Raw genomic sequence first — 22996 nt, 5'->3', positions numbered from 1 at the left:
TTCCATGTGTTGTCCAGCCAGACAACATCCCATAAGCAGGGAAATCACTTATCGTCCACAGCAGAACTGCTCGCATCGTAAAATTGTTTTTTCAAGGAACAATCGTACGTCATCACCCCTTCTGACCACAATTGCTTTAGCTCTTCTATCAACGGTTGATGAAAAACATCAAGAGACCATTTTGGATGCTTCAGCCCAGGGATTAATATGGTCAAAAATAGAAATTCTTGTTCTATGCACATATCCGGCAGTAAATGGTACGGCGTAAGAATGACTGGCCACAAAGAATATTGTCTACCAGACATTCCAAATGGACTAAATCCATCGGTGCATAACCCAAGATAGACATTCCGAATATTTGTAGCAAAATCTGCGTGTACCTTGTTGAAATGTTTCCACGCTCTTGCGTCTGATGGATGTGCAACTTCACCATCTCTCTGGACATGTTCCGCATGCCACCTCATCGACGCAGCAGTCCTCTCAGATTGATATAATCTTTTCAATCTGTCTGTAATTGGTAGGTACCACATGCTTTGGTACGAAACCTTATTCCTCCCACGGCCTTGCCGTTTGAATCGTGGTTTTTTGCAGAATCGACACTCTTCTAACTTGTCATCTTCTTTCCAGTAGATCATGCAGTTGTCGATGCAAACATCAATCATCTCCGAAGGCAACCCAAAACTATAAACCAATTTTTGAATCTCATAATAAGATTCAGCAGACACGTTGTCTTCTGGCAAATACTCTTTAAACAACTCCGCCCATGCATCCATGCAATTCTCAGGTAAATTATGATCCGTTTTAATATTCATCATCCTAGCTGCTAGAGACAATTTAGAGAGACCTTCTCTACAACCAGTGTAAATTGGTTGATTTGCAGCATCTAGTATTTCATAAAACCTTTTTGCATCCAAATTAGGTTCTTCTACATTTCCAGTTCCATCAGCTATTGTTGTAGTTGTTTCTAAAAATGCATCACTAATCATATCTTGAACCCTATCATGATCTACCATCTACTCCTCTTGATGATAATTATATTCATTATGCAAATGATTCGGTTCTTCACTATGATGAGCATCCTCAAAATTATTATTATTACTACTAGCTTCATTTCCCCCATAACCCTCTCCATGTTAATACCAAATGTAGTACTGTGGTGTAAATCCTTTGTTTACTAAATGCTTCCATACAGTTTCACTACGTGCAAATTTTGAATTCTTGCATTTCCGACAGGGACATAACATCTTACCGCTTTCCTGCGTGATCGGTATACAGCCCGTCTGGTGCATGAATGTCTCTAGCCCGCTCAGAAATGCGTTCGTCACCCTCCCGTCGGAATCTTTGTGCAAATACATCCAACTCCATAACTCGTAAATACTACCGCCACGATCATTTTTTTCTTAGATTTTTTTTTGAAATTTTTTTTTTCTGATTTTTTTTTCCATTTGTGTGTTGTGAGAAAGAGAGTTGTGAGAAATGACATATATATAGAGACATTTTCGAGTTGGGTAGTTGAAATATAACAACGATTTTACAAGGAATGTTTTACATGGATTTTACATGGTTTTAACATAATATTTACAACGACTTTACGACGAAATTAGGTAAGTTAAAGCACATTGAATACACGTTTTCACCTAAATATAACGGTAACATGTTTCGTTGTAATGTCGATGTAACGATTACGACGTATTTCTCATTCCACGTACTTTCGTCGTAAACTTACATGAACTTTACGACGAAAATATTTCCTCGTAAATTTACATGGAGTTTACGACAAAATTTGGTCTCCTCGTAAATGCGTTGTAAACACCATGTAAATTTACGAGGAAATATTTTCGTCGTAAATCTTCGTTGTTATAGAAACATATTGTTCAAGACAATACTCTCTCCTCTTTTCACTTTTGTGTTCCAATTGTATTAACCCAACTATCACATTATGATAAGTTTGTGAATGAAAGAGTCGTTATGAAAAAACAAATATAAAAGAAACTGTTATGAATAATAGATACAAATATATTAGATATATACTAGATATACTTAAAAGATATTAGATATACTTGTATCTCATTTTTTATTATTCCCAAAACCTTATATATTCCTATATATATTTGTTTATCTATGAAATAAGAACAACAACAAAAAAGAAAAGAAAACAAAGAACAACATCAATTCATCTATTTTCTCTTCATTCACAACAGAAAATAAGATATACAGTTCTAATTTCGGAATTAGATTTTTTTGTTTTTCAGGTTGTTCCGATTTAAATATTAGCTTCCCGTATGAATTTTTCAAAAGAAAAAGTGGTAACTAATATTTCTTATATTAATAATTAAACTAGATAATTCCCGTAGATTTGTAATCTTTATCAACAAAATAAAGACTACATTATTAAAAACAAACATAAATATAGAAAAAATCAAGACATTGTAATATTATATATTAAGCCCTAACCAAGTTAATATTGTCGTAGTGTTAAATTTCCAACATGGCAACTTCTCAATGCACTTCTTGTGGCCGCATTCTCCAGCATTGCCAGTGTCACCGGCAAGCATCCACCACCGTATCCAGCAGCGCAAATAATACGGCCGGCGAACTTACTCCAGCTTGTTGTTGTAGTTGCTACACCGGGTTGACTATTCTTTTCTACCTTCTCTTTCTAATGTTTTCAGGAAAACAATTTATGGGCAAAGCTGGTTGTTACTTGGAGCTATTTGCCAGTTCCGTCACCGTCTCAAACGCAAACACAAACACCTCAACCGCTGATTGGAGAGTCGGTTTGGTTGCTAAGAGTCCGGTCACCCGCTGCAAAATATCTTTACATACAAGCAAGTCTCGTCTCCTTCGTGGAGATCACGAGGTTGTCTCCGGGTCAGCTCCGTGGCTGGATGGCTTTGGACAGTTTTTTACCTCAGACAATACGTATGAACCGGCCACAAGCGTCGATTTCAAAGGGGTTGAAATGCCGGGAGTTGTAGGAGACCTGGTTAGGGGTTATAAGGTGGAGATTGCCATCGCAGTGAAGGCAGATGGTGAACATGTTTTCTTGATTGTGTTGTGCGGAGATTTACCGGTGAAATTGACGGCTGATCCGAAGGGGAATGTGATTGGATCGTTGCTAGGAAATATGAAACGGTGTGAGTATGTAGTCGGCGATAACTTGAATATTCATGTTTAATTAGATCTTAAACTCTTTATCCTCCGCGATCATGAATCTTTGATATTTATCTACAAGTTAATGGCTTTATGGTTTTTATATATATTTTTTAATTTGTGTTTTAGTCGTAGCTTATAATGTTTTCATTAAAATGCAGACCCATAGTTCGACAAAAAAAAATACTAGGTTTAAAGATGATGATTATACCTGTTTGGTATTGTGAGAGCTTCTCTTGTTTGGTTTTGGGCAACAAGTCGTTGTGACCTGTAGCAATCACTAGATAATCTAAAATATGTTGTGAAAGCTTAATTCTATTCATTCCATCGAATGTGTATATATACAACATATGAGATCGTAGGTTAACTAGATAATGATACTATAGAGATAAGTCTAAGTCAACCTAGAAATAGGAAAACACTTCATGTTTATCTCTTTACTCCCCCTCAAGTTGGCAATGAGATATCCCGAATTCCCAACTTGAACAACAGATACTGAAATGTCGGTATCAGGAGAGCCGTAGTCAGCAGATCGGCCGGCTGTTCCTTCGTAGAGATGTGAGCAAGCTGGAGAAACTTATCCTTCACGGCATCACGAGTAGTATGGCAGTCATTTTCGACGTGTTTTGTGCATTCATGAAACACCGGATTAGTAGCAATATGAATGGCAGATTTACTGTCACAATGGAGCTCAATAGGTTGATGGTGGGAGAAGCCAAGCATGAGGAGAAGACGTTTAAGCCATTTAAGTTCGCATGTAGTGTCAGCCATGACACGGTATTCAGCTTCAGCTGAAGATCTAGAGACAGTCGGTTGCTTTTTCGTTTTCCAGGAGACAAGAGTATCACCAAGAAAGACTACATATGCACTGAGAGATCATCGTGAAGAGGGACAAGAAGACCAGTCCGCATTGCAGTATGCAGTGATTTCCATGTTGCAATCAGCCCGCAACATAATACCTTGATCTGGAGATCCTTTGAGATAGCGCACAACACGAAGAGCCGCTTGCCAGTGCTCTTCAAGAGGCTTTTGCATGAACTGAGAAAGAATATGAATGATGTAGTTGAGGTCAGGGCGCGTAAACGTCAAGTAGATGAGACGCCCAACCAAGCGCCGGTACTTGTGTGGGTCCGAGAGAAGAGTATGCGAGTTCGTATCATCAGCCATAACGAGCTTATGATTGAGTTCCGTCGGGGTAGGAGAAGGCTTGTAGCCTAGTAACCCACATTCAGCAACAATATCCAGAGTATACTTGCGTTGAGAGACAAAAATACCTTCAGGGCCGCGAACAACTTCCAAGCCAAGGAAATACTTCAACTTGCCCAAATCTTTCATCTTAAAGCATGTATTGAGATAGGTTTTAAACCGTTGAATAATGACGATATCATTACCAGCAATGATGAAGTCATCAACATAGACCAAGATATGCAGACATATATTCTTAGTATTATTGACATAGGAGAAGAGCGAGTAATCTTTACGACTTTGAACGAACCCAAACTCCAAAAGAGCTTTACTAAGCTTAGAGAACCAGCATCTAGCTGCTTGCTTAAGTCCATAGAAGGACTTCCGGAGGCGACAAACTTGATTAGGTTTACTACTTTGAAACCCCGGTGGTAACTGCATATAGATTTCTTCTTCTAAGTCTCCATGTAAGAATGCATTATGGACGTCCATCTGATGAACTTCCCATCGTTGAGCCGCGGAGATGGCAAGAAGAAACCGAACCGTATTCATCTTGGCCACCGGCGTGAAGGTATCTTTATAATCAAATCCTTCTCGCTGCCGATTACCCCGTGCAACAAGGCGAGCTTTGGGGCGTTCAATAGTTCCATCAGCGTTGTATTTTTTAGAAAATAGCCACTGGCAGCCGATAGCTCTTCTGCCTGGTGGGAGCTCAGTGACATCCGATGTATGATTGTCTTCAAGAGCTGTAATTTCAGTTTTCATGGCGCCATTGAAGCGTGGATCGCGAACAGCCTCACTGTATGTCTTAGGGACTGATTCCGTAGTAATAGTTGCAAGGAATGCTTGATGCTGCTTAGTAAAAATAGAAGTGCATAAGTAATTAGCAATAGGATACAGTGTCTTACCTGAGACCGTTACCGAAGGATCAAGATAAGATGTAGCAGGGGCGCGAGGGGGGGGGGGGTTTGTAGCTTGAGTTGTATGTGTTACATAGTTCTTGAGAAGAATAGACGGTTTCTTGCTACGTTGGCCGCGTCCCAAAACCTCAGGCAAACCCGGTGACGGTGGATCAGATGATGTCTCAGGAGCAACAGTAGTAGGAGCAGGCGGTAATGGTTCAGTAGAAGAGGTAGCACTAATGTCCGATGAAGACACATGAGCACTGGGATTATCAGATGGAGTAGAATTAGAAGGAGATGGTAGCGACGGAGGCATAGTTGATGGTGCATGTTCTTGTGCAGAAGTATTGCTCCCCCTTGATACAGGGATCGGCTCAAGCCAATCATCCACTGGCGTAGTAACCTGAAGAACCGGTGGAGATACATACGGAGAATCAGCAATACCAGGAAACTTGCTTCAAAGAAAGTTACGTCCCGGCTCACAAAGAACTCATTTCTTTCAAGATCAAACAGTCGCCAGCCTTTAGTTCCAAAGGGATAGCCCACAAATATACACTTGCGGCTTCTCTCCCCAAATTTATCCTTGTCTCGTGCCTGTCGAGGAGCATAGCACATGCAACCAACACACACGGAGAAGATTATACTCGGGTGGTTTGTCGTGAAGTAACTCATACGGTGTTTTGCCTTCTAACACCGGTGATGGAGTCCGATTGATAATATGAGCAGCTGTCAGTACGCTTTCCCCCCAGAAATCAATAGGTAAACGACCTTGAAACAGGCAGGCTCGAGCAATATTAAGAATGTGGCAATGTTTCCTTTCTACACGGCCGTTTTGCTGTGGCGTATCAACGCAGGAAGTCTGGCGTAAGATCCCCTGCGTCTGAAAGAACGGTTTTAAAACCATGAATTCAGTGCCATTGTCCGATCGCACCGTCTTAACACTGTGACCAAACTGTTTTTCGGTCATAGCACATAAATTTTGTAGTAGTTTTCAAGCATCAAATAGGTCCATACGGCACGTGAAAAATTGTCTACAATTGTAAGGAAGTAGTTTGCACCAGAGGAAGAAGGTGTATGATATGGTCCCCAAACATCACAATGGATAAGAGAAAAAGGTGCCTCAGCTTTATTAAGACTATCAGAAAACATCTTCCGAGTTTGTTTAGCACGAAAGCAAATATCACACTGGCTAAAAACATGAGAATCTAGTTTAACACTATCCAAAACCGGTAGAGTAGATAACACTTTATAAGATGGGTGTCCAAGACGACGATGCCACAAAACCGCAGGAGAAGGTTTCGGCGATGATGCTGCATTAACCCGTGCGACTTTGACCCCCGTAAAGTAGTAAACCCCCTCACGTTGCTCCCCCGCCCAATCAGAGTCCTCGAAAAATGGTCCTGTAAAACACACAACGTATCAGTGAATATAGCAATGCATCCAGTTTGTTTTAATAATTTCGAAACCGAAATAAGAGTGCAGTCAAAGTCCGGCACGGATAGAACATCGTGAAGCGAGTAATCCTTGCTAAGTTTCAAAGTCCCGAATTTGGTAGCATGAGATGCTTGTCCATTTGGAAAGGTCACAGATGAGAATGGCATATCCGTGAGGTTGGATAGTAGTGAGATATCACCAGTCATGTGGTGAGAAGCTCATGTATCAAGAATCACATCAGTTAGAATTGTTTTACCCGACAAACGTTCTGAGGTGAGATTTGATTGTTGATTCTGAAGTAATGTGATCAAGGAGGCGATCTGGTCACTGTTGATTGCGGCCGTAGTATGGGAAGCTCGTCCACGACCACGTCCACACATTCCACCAGAGCGTCCTCCTCTTCCTCAACGAGAGCTTTGAGAATTCTGTCCTGGAGTTGTAGTAGTTGATCGTTGATATTGTTCTTGATACCATTCTGGATACCCATGGAGAAGAAAACACTCAGAGATTTCATGACCTTTCCGTCCGCAATGTGTGTAGGAGCGGTTAGGATCACGTGAGCGGTAGCTTGTGTTGTCTGATGTAGACACGGGTACGACCTTATTTGGTTCCGTCTTTGCAGAAAACCCTAGAGCATCGGAGCGTTGTTCTTTAGATTTGGTAGTATGAAGATTTTGTTCTTCTCGAATTACTCGAGAGTAAACAATGTTGAGACATGAATCGAGAATCATCAAGTCTGAATAGGAACTTATGAACGCGAGCATCTTCACATTCTTTTTCTATATCGTCAGCCGCAGCGCAGGTGCATGGTCGCGTAGACTTAAGATTCTGAAGCTCTTCCCATAATTTAGGAAATTTCCCGTAGTATTCAAGAACTGATTGACCTTCTTGCTTGCAGTTGGTAATCTCGTCTTGAAGTTGATGGATATGGGTACCATTCTTGACAGAGAAGCGGAAGCGTAGAGATTCCCAAAGTTTGTGTGCTTCAGGAACAAACGTGACAGTTGAACGAATTTTAGCATCAATTGATGTTCGAATCCATCCAACAATCATGGAGTTAGCAGCCATCCATCGAGAGAGATCCGGTTCCGTTTCTGGTTTTGGTATTGTGCCATCGATGAAACCGGTCTTTTGCTTCGCTTGTAGAGAGTTTCTGAGTTCCGTTGACCACTCTGTGTAGTTGTTGCTGTTTAGGAAAACAAAGGTTATCAGAGACCCTGGATTATCCGAAGGATGTAGGTAATAAGGCGACCCAGCGGTGGGAGCTGATGTCGCTGTAGTATCGGATGATGAATTATCACCCATTGTAGTAGTAGAGATATGTGTTTAAGGAAAAATTAGGTCAGAATCGTATAGCTCTGATACCATAAAATATGTTGTGAAAGCTTAATTCTATTCATTCCATCGAATGTGTATATATACAACATATGAGATCATAGGTTAACTAGATAATGATACTATAGAGATAAATCTAAGTCAACATAGAAATAGAAAAACACTTCATGTTTATCCCTTTATAATCACATCTCCATCTACAGTAATTACATCACTCTCCGTTATATGTTGGTCCCGGAGAAATAACAACACGGACTTTCTTCAAGTAGTTCTTGTGGTTGATTGTTGGGGAAAGTCACACGGCGCAGCGGAAATACTAATGGTCGTGTTCCCCTGACCTTGTGCGAACCTGTGAGGAAAATAATTCGACGATGGCAAGATATCAAAGTTGCGATAACTAAATGAGACACACAATTTTTACGTGGAAAACCTCCTCGATGTGAGAAGGAAAAACCACGGGACCGTAGTCCACTCAAAAATCCACTATATAAATGGTATGAGTACAACCACGTCCTCCCTGTTCAACAGCCTGAACAGAACAGAGAGTCTAGCTACAAAGAGCTATCTCCAACACAAACAACAACAACAAGAGAGCAACACAAAGCTTCAAAACCGGCAGCAACCAAACGACCTCAGCTCACAAAGATTCCGGCTTCCAGAAACTAATCCAACCGTACAAATCCAAGATAAACAAGTCGACAATACCTCTGCCAAATTTCAGCTCAATAAGAGAAGATCTCACCGTTGGATTTACCAAACACCCAAGACTGCTCTGCTGAAGAACTATGGCGACCAGCTTCAAGAAAACCCAGACAACAGAAGATCCAACCGTTGAAATCCAAATCCCTTCGGTGAACCTCTAACCCACTGACTGAAGAAGCTTCCCACAAAATATCAGCCCGATCAGGATCCGTTTGACCCTCCAAATCCAGTCTTGAAATCACCTTACGAGTTTTCTCCTTCTCTCTCTTTTTCTCCTTTCTCTCTCTCTTGTTTCTTTTTGTCAAAACTCTCTAAACTCTATTATTGTGTGTCTACAGTGCAAAGGGTCATGAGAATTATTATTATGTCTCATGCCCACTTGGTTCTCTCCATCTAGGAGGGACCCAACAAACTCCCCCTCCGACTAGATGGAAGAAACATCCATTCCGGCTATCTCTCGGCATACCTCAAGCTTCCCCCTCGGTAATGACTTCGTCATCATATCAGCTCCATTATCATCCGTATGAACTTTCTCAAGTTCCACTTCCTTAGAAGCAACCACATCACGTATCCAATGATACCTCCTCTGAATGTGTTTTGACTTCGAATGAAATGTAGAATTCTTCCCGAGACAAATAGCGCTTTGACTATCACAAAGCAACACATACTTTTCTTGCTTGAAACCGATCTCTTCACAGAAGTTCTTCATCCACAACAGCTCTTTACAAGCTTCAACTGCAGCAATGAACTCTGCCTCAGTGGTAGATAGTGCAACACACTTTTGCAACCTTGACTGCCATGCCACAGCTCCACCCGCAAATGTTACCAAGTAACCCGAAGTAGATTTGCTAGAATCAGCATCTCCCGACATGTCAGAATCAGTGTAACTGACAAGCAATGACTTCTTACCTCCAAATGTAATCTTCAAATTAGAAGTCCCTCTGAGATATCTCAAAATCCACTTCACAGCATTCCAATGTTCTCTTCCCGGATTGGAGAGAAACCTGCTGACAACTCCAACGGCGTAGGCTAAATCCGGTCTTGTACAGACCATGGCATACATCAAACTACCCACTGCAGAAGCATACGGAACCTTCGCCATATCTTCCTTCTCCGCATATGTCTTCGGACTTTGTTGACTGCTCAGTCTTAAGTGTGGAGCAAGAGGAGTACTCAACACTTTAGACTTGTCCATGTGAAACCGCTTAAGTACTTTTTCAATGTACTTCTCCTGAGATAAGTGAATCAGCTTCTCACCTCTATCCCGAATAATTCTCATACCAAGAATCTGTTTCGCTGGACCCATATCTTTCATGGCAAAGGACTCACTGAGCTGCTCTTTCAACTCCTTAATTCTGTCCATGTTCCTGCCCACAATCAACATATCATCGACATACAGCAACAAGATGATAAAATCATCCTCACCGAACACCTTCACAAATACACAATGGTCTGAATCAGTCTCTGCATAACCATGCTCCCCCATAACAGACTTGAACTTCATGTACCACTGCCTTGGTGCTTGCTTCAATCCATAAAGGCTTTTCTTCAAGCGGCAAACCAAATTTTCTTTGCCCTTTTGCACATAGCCTTCCGGTTGTTCCATGTAGATCTCTTCCTCCAAATTACCATGAAGGAAAGCAGTCTTCACGTCCATTTGCTCAACCTCTAGATCAAGGCTCGCTGCCAATCCAAGTACAACCCGAATGGATGACATCTTCACAACAGGAGAAAAGATTTCATCATAATCAATTCCCTTCTTTTGGCTGTAGCCTTTCACAACCAATCTAGCCTTGTGTCGAGGTGGCAAATTATCATCCTCATGCTTAATTCTGTACACCCACTTATTAAGCAGAGCCTTCTTGCCCTTAGGCAATTCCACCAACTCAAAAGTATGGTTCTCCTCAAAAGAATCCATCTCCTCATCCATGGCTCCAAACCACTTATCCTTGTGTTCATCCTCCAAAGCTTCATCATAGCTTTCAGGCTCTCCCCCATCAGTAAGTAATACATACTCACTAGGATCATACCTTGTCGACGGTTTAAGACCTCTCTCGGATCTTCTAACAATAGTAGGTTGGTTCTCAGCAGCTGGTGTCTCACCATGATCGTCACCATGATCACCACTACCATCTTCATGTGCGGGAGCATCTGCACTGGGTGTATTATCCTGAACCTCAACCTCAACCTCACCGTGAACCGATGTAGAAGGAGTAGCCTCTGTATCGATCAAACCCTCAAAAATCTGAGTTGGCTTTTTGGACTTGTCAATGTCCTTAATCGTTTGATCTTCCATAAACACAACATCTCTGCTCCTTACGAGCTTCCTCTCAACGGGATCATAAAATCTGTACCCGAACTCATCATGACCATAACCGATGAACACACACTGCCGCGACTTCATCTCAAGCTTCGATCTATCAACCTTGGGAATATGAACAAATGCCTTACACCCAAAGACCCTCAAGTGACTGTAAGAAACATCCTTACCAGTCCAAACCCTCTCTGGAACATCACCATCCAATGGAGCACTTGGTGACAAATTCAGCACATGAACCACCGTGTTCAAAGCTTCTGCCCAGAAAGTCATCGATAAGCCTGACTGTGAGATCAAACATCTCATCCTCTCGACAATCGTCCGATTCATCCTTTCAGCCAACCCATTCAACTGTGGAGTATGAGGTGGCGTGAACTGATGCCTTATTCCATGCTCTTTGCAATAAGCATCAAATGGTCCAAGATACTCTCCACCATTATCACTGCGGATACACTTCAGCTTCTTCCCCGTTTGTCTCTCAACCAATGCCACAAAGTGCTTGAAATATCCCAGCACCTGATCCTTCGTCCTCATAGGAAATACCCACGACTTCCTTGAATGATCATCAATAAAAGTCACAAAATATGATGCGCCGCCAAGAGATCTTGTCTTCATTGGACCACACACATCTGAGTGTACCAAATCCAGTACCTCGGGTTTCCTAGAAGGTGCGGAAGACTTGAAAGATACCCTGTGTTGTTTTCCCGCAAAGCAATGCGAACACTTCTGTAGGTGCAAACCAGAGATTCCTGGAATCACCTCATTCTTAGACAACACAACCATTCCTTTCTCACTCATGTGACCGAGTCTCTTATGCCATAGCTCCATGGCATTATCATTCTCCACCGCATTAACAACATCTTTGGAGACCTTAGCCTGCATCCAATAGAAAGATGAAGACTTCTCACCTCGAGCCACAATCAAAGAACCGCGAGAGAGCTTCCATTTACCACCACCGTGCAAACTGAAATAGCCCTCATCATCAAGTCTTCCCGTCGATATCAGATTCATCCTAATATCAGGAACATGCTTAACATCCTTAAGCACCAGCCTAGTACCAAGACTAGTCTCCAAGCAAACATCACCAATGCCAGCAACCTGAGCCATCGCATCATTCCCCATCTTCACAGAACCATAATTACCCGTAGTATAGGTAGAAAACAAATCCCGCTGTGATGTAGCATGAGTAGTAGCTCCACTGTCAATCACCCAACTGGTGTCCTGGCATGCGACATTAATGGCATCACCCTCAAGAAGAATGAGAAACTGATCTTCGGTGAGAGTCACCCGATCCACCTTTTCTTCTTGATTTCCTTGCTGCTTGTTTTTCAACTTCCAGCAATCCTTCTTCATGTGCCCTTTCTTATGACAGAAGTAGCACTCCATATTAGCAAATCTATTAGACTTGCTCCTGCTCCTGTTCTTGTCTCTCTTGGGATCTCTACTTGTACTTCTCCCCCTTGACTCAGTAACAAAGACATCTGAACGCGAACTGCTAGCATTCGACTGCCTTCTTGCTTCCTCATTAAGAACACTGTTCTTCACTGAATCCATCGAAATAACACCTTCCGACGCGGAGTTACAAAGAGACATCCTGAAAACCTCCCAAGAGTCCGGTAAAGTACCGAGAAGCCACAGACCGTGAATCTCATCATCAAACTTGATGCCCATATCAGACAACTTGTTGAGCAATCCCTGAAACGCATTCAAGTGATCTGTCATCGGAGTCCCCTCCTGATACCTCAGCTCAATCAACTTCTTGATCATGTACATCTTGTTGTTTCCGGTCTTCCTAGCATATAACTGCTCCAGCTTCTTCCACAAAGAACGAGCATCCGTCTCAGTCTCAATATGATGCAACACATTATCATCTACCCACTGCCTTATCAACCCACACACTTGGCGATGCTGCAGCTTCCACTCTTCATCCGTCTTCTTCTCAGGTTTCTGCTCCTCGAAGACTGGAACATGGAATTCTTTAACAAAGAGCAAATCCTCCATCTTGCCCTTCCATAGATGATAGTTAGCACCATTCAAGCTTATCATCCTGCTCATATTTTCCATCTTTCACACAAGCAAATAACAACCCAAAGTTATCAAAACCAAAGCTCTAAAACCAGAAGCTCTGATACCACTCTGTTGGGGAAAGTCACACGGCGCAGCGGAAATACTAATGGTCGTGTTCCCCTGACCTTGTGCGAACCTGTGAGGAAAATACTTCGACGATGGCAAGATATCAAAGTTGCGATAACTAAATGAGACACACAATTTTTACGTGGAAAACCTCCTCGATGTGAGAAGGAAAAACCACGGGACCGTAGTCCACTCAAAAATCCACTATATAAATGGTATGAGTACAACCACGTCCTCCCTGTTCAACAGCCTGAACAGAACAGAGAGTCTAGCTACAAAGAGCTATCTCCAACACAAACAACAACAACAAGAGAGCAACACAAAGCTTCAAAACCGGCAGCAACCAAACGACCTCAGCTCACAAAGATTCCGGCTTCCAGAAACTAATCCAACCGTACAAATCCAAGATAAACAAGTCGACAATACCTCTGCCAAATTTCAGCTCAATAAGAGAAGATCTCACCGTTGGATTTACCAAACACCCAAGACTGCTCTGCTGAAGAACTATGGCGACCAGCTTCAAGAAAACCCAGACAACAGAAAATCCAACCGTTGAAATCCAAATCCCTTCGGTGAACCTCTAACCCACTGACTGAAGAAGCTTCCCACAAAATATCAGCCCGATCAGGATCCGTTTGACCCTCCAAATCCAGTCTTGAAATCACCTTACGAGTTTTCTCCTTCTCTCTCTTTTTCTCCTTTCTCTCTCTCTTGTTTCTTTTTGTCAAAACTCTCTAAACTCTATTATTGTGTGTCTACAGTGCAAAGGGTCATGAGAATTATTATTTTGTCTCATGCCCACTTGGTTCTCTCCATCTAGGAGGGACCCAACATTGATAACGGTTCTCTCCGCAAATGAAGGCTCCACCATGGATCTTAAGCTCGCCCATGTGATCTCAAAGTTTGTGTGTTTTAAGAACTTACGGATCGATGAGTGTGACAACAACATCGAACTGACGCAACTTCGCGGCGAGGGAGCCGCCGATCACCTCCACCCTTCGTTGGACTGCTCTCACAACAGCACGCTGATGTTAAAAGATTCACTTTTGAATCTACATGGCTTTGCTGCTTTCTGGCTGTATTCACATTTTCATGTAGAAGCCTCACGTCGCAGTCACATGTACAGTGAACGAGACTGTCTGGCTTCATTTTCTTGACCAAAGTTTCCAGATTGTGGAGTAGGTTTCCTAAGATTGAGGGCGAGTTACTCTGCTCAGTGCATTCTGAAGAGGGCACCTTCACTGCCTGTAAAGGTGCTCTGCTTGCTTCTCTTTGAAATCCCTGCAACAGCAAGTCAAAGCACAGCAGGCGGTAACGTCTTGTTCCGAGTGTAGCATTGAACTTCTGCTCTATTACTTTAATTTCAGAACAAATAGCTTTATCTCCAATTATCAGAGGGTATGAAATTTGATTAGGCCAGATTCATTTTCAACCTACAAAAGCACTTTTGCTGTCACCACCGAAAGTTCAAACTTTGTGTCATTAATTCTTTCATCTGGTTAAACTTCACCCGAAGCTGTACGAGAGACAAAGTTGTCTGCGTTGATGCTACTATGGGTAGATGGATCCTTGAGTGGGGATATGCCGATCTTCAAAATTCAATGAAGCCTCGTGTTCCTCTCTCTCTGGTCGAATCATTAAAACAGATCAACAATCTCGAGCTGCATAAGAGATTAATTAACTAAGACGGTTCAGCTATCAAATCCAGTTCTAAAATTCATGATCAAATCTCAAAGAAAGAAAAAAAACCGATAAAGAAGAACAAAGCTAGCGTTGGCACCTTTGAGCTCACTTATTATATATCAACTTCACAACCTCGGATCCCGCTTCTTCTTCAGCCGCTCAGCTTCCTCCAGTTTCTGATCGAGCTCCGGATACGAACACGGAAGCAAACCTTCCACGAAACTGGAACAAAGCAACCTCGTTCCTAACCAGAGCCAGATTCATCAGGAGAAGGATACGATTGGCCGGAGGTTGCGTCGCAATCATCGGAGGAGGAACGGGTGAGAAGGTAGCTTGATCGGAGTGACTCGTAAGGCGATCACCCAATCCCACATGGCGGAGGAATAAGTTGAAGGATCCTCGTCAAGCAATGCCGGCGGTTGAATTTCCATCCCCGGCGGCGGCGATGGAGAAGCCATCAAATTGAATTCAGATGGATTATTGGTGAAGGAAGGACCCATCGGTTGTTGTCAAGGAGGAAGTTGGTGATTTTCTTTGGTTTAAGGTTTTAGCATATAATAATAATTAATTCATCATCCCAAATCTGGGTATATGCATTTACGCAGCAAACAAACCAATAACACTTCAATTTTTTGCTTGTTTTTGTAATTTTAAGGCACGAATCAAGTAAATTATCTAACATGGTTTAAGATTTTTGTATGAGATGAATATGAACTCGTTGAATTAAATTATAGACACAATCCTTAATCGTGCTATAAATAGTTTATTGAGCATATTGCAAGCTATATCTATGTTGGAAAGATTATTTAGGTAAATGGTCATAGCTAAGAAACAAACTGTACAGTTTTTGTTTTAACTCAAAATTGCTCCTATACTGTAGCTCTTTGGCGTCTAACAAAATTATGCGACGTCTGGTTGTTTTTATTTTTGTCTTTGTCATATATTATTTTACCATCTTATCTAAAATAATTTTCGTTCAATCTTGAATTCCCGATAAACAACGTTTCTCGATAGATCTTATTATATTAAACCAAGCCACATATGTGAAAAAAACATAACTTGCACCCAGAAATTTCAGATTCTTGAAAAATTAGGCTTTGCTCCATCCATGGGCTTTTTAGATCATTTATGGGATGATTCTGTCATGATATCATCGCACGTCCTTCTCATGTTATTTTCCTGGTGGATTAATTGGTCGTTCGAACGGTGGAAGTGTCAGATCGTGCGGTGGAGATTCACTGGAAGAGTCTGAGAAAGTAAAACCACCAGAATACCAAGGCGGTTCAGTTCGTTTTTCCATACTCTATTTCTATATATCAAAAACAGAGTTTTATGGTTTCAAATCATTCAATAAAATTGATCTTTACAGAAGCAATATCTTCACTTTCTGTTTCTATTATGTTCAAATACTTTCACTATATTAGTAAAAGCGCTATAAAATCAAAACGATTTTGTTGTTTCTGTTAATTTTTGTTTTTTTTTTCTAATCATATTTATTTTCCTCCAATGACTTGTTCTATCTATTTTCCGGTGTTACTGTTGCCGGCCAACAGATTCCCGGAATCTCGTCTGAAACAACCGACGACTTTGTAAAAAATTAATTTCATCGGGATTTTGATATCGGAAAGTACCGACAAAGCTCCGACGATTATGTGAGGATTGTGGTCCTCGGTTTATAGGTCTTTTTCTTGTAGTGATCCGACAGATCTAGTCTCTGGAGAGACGAGATAGCTCCGAGGGAAGGCACGACCCGACCCGAGAAGTTGTTTCCGGAGAGAGTGAGGTTGCGGAGGGAGGTGAGACCGGTTAGTGTGCTGAATTTGAGTTCTCCTGATAAACCGAGCCGGTCGAGATTAATGGCGATGATTGAACCGTTTTCGGGTCGCAGGAGATACCGGGCCAGTTCTCGGGGCAAGTGGAGGGGTCGGTGAGGCTGCTCGTAGCGGAGCATGAGATATGCGTTGGTTGGAGGCCTCGTCGCGGATGCGTTTGCGGAACTCGAGTAGATATCGGAGCTCATGCTCCGTCACAGTGTTGACGCCATGAGGAGGAGGATGAAGCAGAGAGGAAGAGTGTGGAGAGGACAACAAGGTAACTTCGCTTCGTTCATTTGTCATATATCTAATTATTATTTTTTTTTGCATGGAAACCTAATTATCTTTCTGTTTGTGTATTTCCACCCAAATAGCTCTAGTTTATTCACATATTCTTTTCTGCTTTTTTTTTTTTTTTTGCCAAACGTATTCACACTTTCTTTATCACAAAAGATATGATTGTAATACAGTTTGACCACAAGCTACACACACAATAATATCACATTTTCAATCACATTGTCCACCAAGAACTAAAGTGTCTCGATTAGGAAATTCATAGGACTATGATATTTGATAGGCTAAAATTATTTTTATGTTTCATGATTTGATTTGCATTAAAAAATAATACTTTAGACAACAAACACATAAATTGAAAAACAATATCGTCTTCTCTCCCAGGCACAGAAATCGACGTCGCTTTCTGCTCCATGGATCCTGACGCCGGCAACTCTCTAGCTCGCCGGTGTCAACGTCGTCTCTATATTAGTTTCCTCTTGGCTTCTTTTGTTGATTTCTTCCAAGTTTGGTTCTTGAACTTGGGTTTCTTTAGTTCTCTCTTTGTCCATGGCTGTGCAAGCTGACGTCGGTGTCATACTCAAGTCAGTTGGCTCTTGTTTCTCACTTGCAGTCCATCTCCGTTCGTCACAGCTGCAATAATTTCAGATCTGACTTTTCATGGCTGTGTGTATAATGTTATCTCTCGCTCTCCGACTAACGTACGGCTGTCAGATCTGTGCCTCTCTTCGTCCCCTTGGGCGTTGACCTTTCTCCCTACGGGGAATATCTGTTCTTACTTGGCTTGTGGTGAACAAAGCTTCATTATTGGTGTTTCCCAAGATTCTCTCGGCAGATCTATGTGCCTTGGTTGCTCTGAACTTTACTCCTCAACCTCCGCCGCGAATCTACTCTTGTTGGAAGTCTCAAAGATCCACCTCCTGCTACCGCCATTACCGTTCACAACTACGAATCCCGGTGTCTGCTCTCACTTTCATACCATGACAGATTCAGTTGATAAACGGCTTAAATCTGGTTTCATCAACGCTCTTTGGCTCTGATACGGTAATATTGGCGCTGGGAGACTCTTCTTGGCCACATGTTCTGTCTTTTCACCAAATCTCGTCAAGCTGTTTTGTTGTTTCGCCGTTGTGAAGATGGCTCAGTCTTCATCGTCATATTTATTTGTTCACCACCATCGCAAGACACCGTATCAAATAGCATTAGTTCAGATGTCTCCAATGCGACTGTTAGCTATTTCACTCTCAAGAAAATGTTCAGTATCATCTCCAAATCCGAGTCTCTTAAAGCTTCAAACAAACAGTCCTTTAAAATTATCCTTTATGGATAAGTTTAAGCAAATTTCCTCTCGACAGGGCCGAGAGAGATCATCATCTACCTCCTCCTTTCAGGAGAGAATCTTTCCACCACAGTCCCTCTTTGTAAGAGGTGACCCTCACCCAGTGTTCAAAACTGGGAATATTTATCAATATCTTAACCGCTTGCTATCTTATGTGAAGGTCCGCTTGGGGCCGGTAGATGCAACGACCTTCATTCCAAAGGGAGTCGAGGTTTTAGATGGTGTTGCGACATTGTGACTAATCGTTCGTTTGCAAATTGAGTCTTTCATAGATTGGATCGCAAGTGGCAACTTCGATATTTTGCATAACGTTTATAAGTTTATGTCTCTATCCTTGTTTTATGTGGTTTTATATGTTTAGAAGTTAGCATGTTGGCTCGCACATCGTGGTTTGTACGATGTTGCTATTAGTATTGTAATCGTTTAACTTATTAATGAAGAACTTTGTGCACGAAAAAAGACAACAAACACATAAGATATGAAAATATTAGTTTAAATAACGAATATTCCTTCCAAACGTAAGTTCTGTTTAAATTATCCTCCTATATATTAAATGAGAAGTTATTTAACTAGTGATTTTTTTTTAGGTGTTAATCATAGGAGTTTAAGAAAAAGTGTTATAATTTGATTGGTTGAAAGATATTCAATTTTTAATTATTTTAAGTAGACTTAAAATAAATGGTAAGTCTAAACTAATTAATATCATTTACCAAATAGTTTAAATGATATTATAAATAATAATAATTTTTGGTAACTAATTGTCAAAATTATAGAAAGTGTAATAATGTTTGATTAATTCTTTTATATTTATATTCTACTCAAAATAATTAGTAGAACACAATTTATAGAAATCGATATAATGATTTCATATTCTTATATAAAATATTATATTTGTATATAAATAATTATAATAATTATTAATGTGTTTTAATGTCCATATACGTCCTATAAGTCATTTATTAAAAAAAATTTATAAAACTATCTATCATGGCTTACAAAATAATTTCATCTTAATTTTAAATTATTTATATGAGTTTATAAAACATTTATAAAAATAAAAATTCTCCTATATATTAAACGAGAAGTCACTTAAGTGATTTTTGCTTACATGTCGATCATTTGTGAATTCTTGAGAAAATTGTTATGATTTGCTTGGTCGATAAATTTTAATTTTATTTATTTTATTTTAGATTTAAATTAAAATATAAATATATAACCAATTAATATCACTTGCCAAATAATATAAATTATATTACAAATAATGATTTATGGAACTAGTTGTTGAAATTATATAAAGAATAATAACGTTTGATAACTTCTTTTTTATATTATAAACAAAATAATATAGTGAAATAAACTTTTTATAATTTTAAATATTTTAAATTAATCTAAAATAAAAGATAAGTCTAAAACTAATTATTATCACTTGCCAAATAACTTAAATGTTATTATAAATAATAATTAATGGTAACTAATGTTACAGTTATAAAAAGTGTAATAATGTTTGATCAATTCTTTTTATATTTATATACTACATAAAATAATGAATAGAAAACAATTTATAGAAATCGATTTCATATGCATATAAAAATATAGACGTATCTATAATACTAACTAATCTCTTATAATGTCTATATATGCTTTATAAATAATCAGACTTTAGAGATTGAATGGATTATATTTAATGGAACATGCGAGAATTTCGATTTAAAAAATGTTTTGCATGTATGTCAAATAATATAGTGAATAAGCTAATGTTATGATTGAAAAGAATAAAATTACAATTGAATAGAATTCTAAGATGGATTTTTGGTTTAGTGATTGTATGTTTTGTATTACTATTTAGAGATATAAATAAATATTTCGCTAAAAATATGTAAAAATTTAGGAAAACATTGGCAAAAATTTAACATGTTATTCAGCCAGCTCACCCGCCCCATCACCATCCCCTTGACCCGGCGGAGCAACCATACCCGGCCCAAGAAGTTTGGTCTTAAACAATAGAATCGTAATTAAAAGTCACTGCATGTAAAGATAACCGGGTTTTGCCAGTAACTTAATTTCTCTTCAGGGTAACCGAGAAACAGCGCGAGACTGATGTCCAGTATCACGTCGCAAGCACCAAATAGATCTTCTCTACCCAGGAACCGAGGAGAAAAGCCAGCCAACGCCCACGGCAACACAGCATGTGCACAAACACCTAAGCACCCACATGATGTTTGGGAAACGGTTGTGACCAACCACGATGGCCTGCAAGACATAATCCCTAAGATACAGGTGGAAGATTACACCAACTATGAGGAAAGGAACGGTTGCATTCAACGTCGCGAGCAGTAACAGTATATTTTCACTCTCATTCACCACCATCGTTATCAACATCGAACACAACAAGGTGGCCACGAGAGTCACGCCGGAGACGACCATTAGTGCTAATCATAATATATTTTGATATCTTTTCATTTTAAATATAAAAATGTATATTTTAAAAAGTATAACATATCTGTTTGAAAAGATTTTATGCCACATTTGATTGATTCAACAAATTAATTCTCTTAATTTGATTGGTTGTTGATATTTGAATATTTATTTATTTAATTAAATTTTTAAAATGGAAACTAATCCTAGAATTACCCAATCTAATCAATATTACCAAACAAACAATTAAACATATTAAAGATAGATGAATTAACATATTTTTTTATAGAAACAAATAAATATCATATATTACATTATATAGATACATAATATACATATAAATACATATGATATTATATAAATAATTATAATGATTTTAAACATATTTCTATTAATAATAGATACAATAAATCATAGATTACAGAAAAATAATTAACCTAAACCTAATAATATTTCTTATACTTACTTTATGTATATATATTTTCTAAATTTTGTCCAATGAATGCAAACAGTCAAATATATAGTTTTAAAAAAAAAATCAGTTATTTTCTATGACAAATGTTGATAGTATAGTTGAGTTATCACCTTCAAAATGATTAAAATATTTTTATATTTTAAACAGAAAATTATATGAAAAGTCTTTGAAAATAAAATTAATAAACGATTTTTTTATCATAATATAAATTGGAAACAATATATTAATACGAGACTAGAGTTAAGACTATTGATATAGTTTTGATTATAATAATATTGACATCTTTATTTTTTTAATAGGAAAAAAGTAAGGATACATAGATAAAACATGAGTGAAGAATAACAAAAGTTGTTTGTTGTATTCTTGGTTATTTTATACTTTTAAGTAAATAACTTTTTATTTACTTTGGAAATACATGTGTTTATGTATTACTATAACTGTTAATTAATTATTCTCATGAGTTTTAATAACATGAAGACAAATTTAGTAAGAAAGATCAATATAGATGATAAGTTCTAAAATTGATAAGGTCGGAGATGTAAAATATAACGTAAACTAAATTTTTAAAAAAATATTTACAAAATAGTGATATGTATTTTTTGCGGTATGTAAACTTTTACAATGTATGATAACAAAATTCTAACAAACTTTATACAAATAGAATCATATTATTTTGATGTAATAAAATTATTGAATCTTACATTAATTAATATTAAATTCATATGTCTAAAAGAATAACATCACATTATTTAAAATTTTAAATATTATTTTTTCATACATAATTAGTTAATCATATTTAATTAAAATAGGTATGTATTAAACTATTTTTTTATTGAAAATAATACTTTAAAAGATATCTAAATGAAAATAATGATTTTAAGTTCAACAGTTTTTGATAAGATAGTGTGATGATTGGAGAAAATCTAATAATGAATTTGTTTGGTTAACCAATTATGAGTACTATGTTAAACACTAAATCAAAAATTTGTAAGAAAGTATGATTTGTGATTTGACAAAAAATATGAAAGTTTTGTAACTATTTTAGAAAGTGGTAGACAAAATAATCCAAAAAATAAAAAGTAGTATAAGAAATATATTTTGTTCATTAGTCTTCGCTTTTTTATTAATCAAAAATTATGTCATAAGAAGACTTCTGAAAATTTAAATTAAAACTTATAGAATTATCATTATATCTCAATAATTTTCTAAGATTATACAATATCAAGACTTCTGATTTTCAAACTATTTAAAATTAAAATGTTATTTTAATAGTTAGGATCCTTATTCAAAATTATAAAACTATTAACTTAATTATAATTTTGTGTATAATGTTTATATCTGCGAATCGCGAACAACCACCTAATAAGATTTAAAGTAAAAAACAATAGGTAAAGCAAACTATCCTTTAAAGTTTCGAACTCACTTCGAATCAATCAATCAAATTTGTTGTTGAAAAAAAAATTGTTATTGAACTAGGAAATTTCCAACACTGAAAATATGGGCCTGTATGGGCTTCTAGTTAAGCTCATTCGTAATCTTCACGACCTGTATTACACAATAACAATTATGAACCCAAGTTCTGTTCAATACTACCACTCATTAAACCGGCCGTGGTGAAGCTCGGACCATTACCTTGTGGCTTGATTAATCCCAGATTCTAAACTACGTATGAAGTGGTCAAGAAAGAGAACCATGTGAATTTTCTTCAGAAAATCTTTAGAACAAATTTTTTCATAACGTAAACAGGTTAAAAAGAAGAAGAAATTTTTTTTCTCACATTTTAATTAGTCAAAGAAGTTCTAAAAATACAACCAG

General features: G+C 38.5%; 1 protein-coding gene and 1 long non-coding RNA gene across 2 annotated transcripts; both read left to right on the top strand.

Annotated features, from left to right (window-relative positions):
• The first annotated feature begins 2133 nt into the window (after positions 1–2133).
• LOC111210251 lies at positions 2134–4624 on the top strand. The gene has a single exon (XM_048767366.1). The coding sequence runs from the start codon at positions 2489–2491 to the stop codon at positions 3176–3178; it is 690 nt and encodes a 229-aa protein (XP_048623323.1). The 5' UTR covers positions 2134–2488; the 3' UTR covers positions 3179–4624.
• Positions 4625–16136: 11512 nt separating this feature from the next.
• On the top strand, positions 16137–18344 carry LOC125592361. Its single transcript, XR_007328256.1, has 2 exons — positions 16137–16935; positions 17337–18344. It is a non-coding gene; the product is annotated as an uncharacterized LOC125592361 (long non-coding RNA).
• Positions 18345–22996: the final 4652 nt, after the last annotated feature.

This window comes from Brassica napus, chromosome C9 (assembly GCF_020379485.1).
Source record: "Brassica napus cultivar Da-Ae chromosome C9, Da-Ae, whole genome shotgun sequence".
Taxonomy (NCBI): Eukaryota; Viridiplantae; Streptophyta; class Magnoliopsida; order Brassicales; family Brassicaceae; genus Brassica; species Brassica napus.
This window is presented reverse-complemented; position numbering and strand designations above follow the sequence as displayed.

Excerpts from the sequence above, each read along its gene's own strand:
- LOC111210251 (XM_048767366.1), top strand. The coding sequence starts at position 2,489 with ATGGCAACTTCTCAATGCACTTCTTGTGGCCGCATTCTCCAGCATTGC.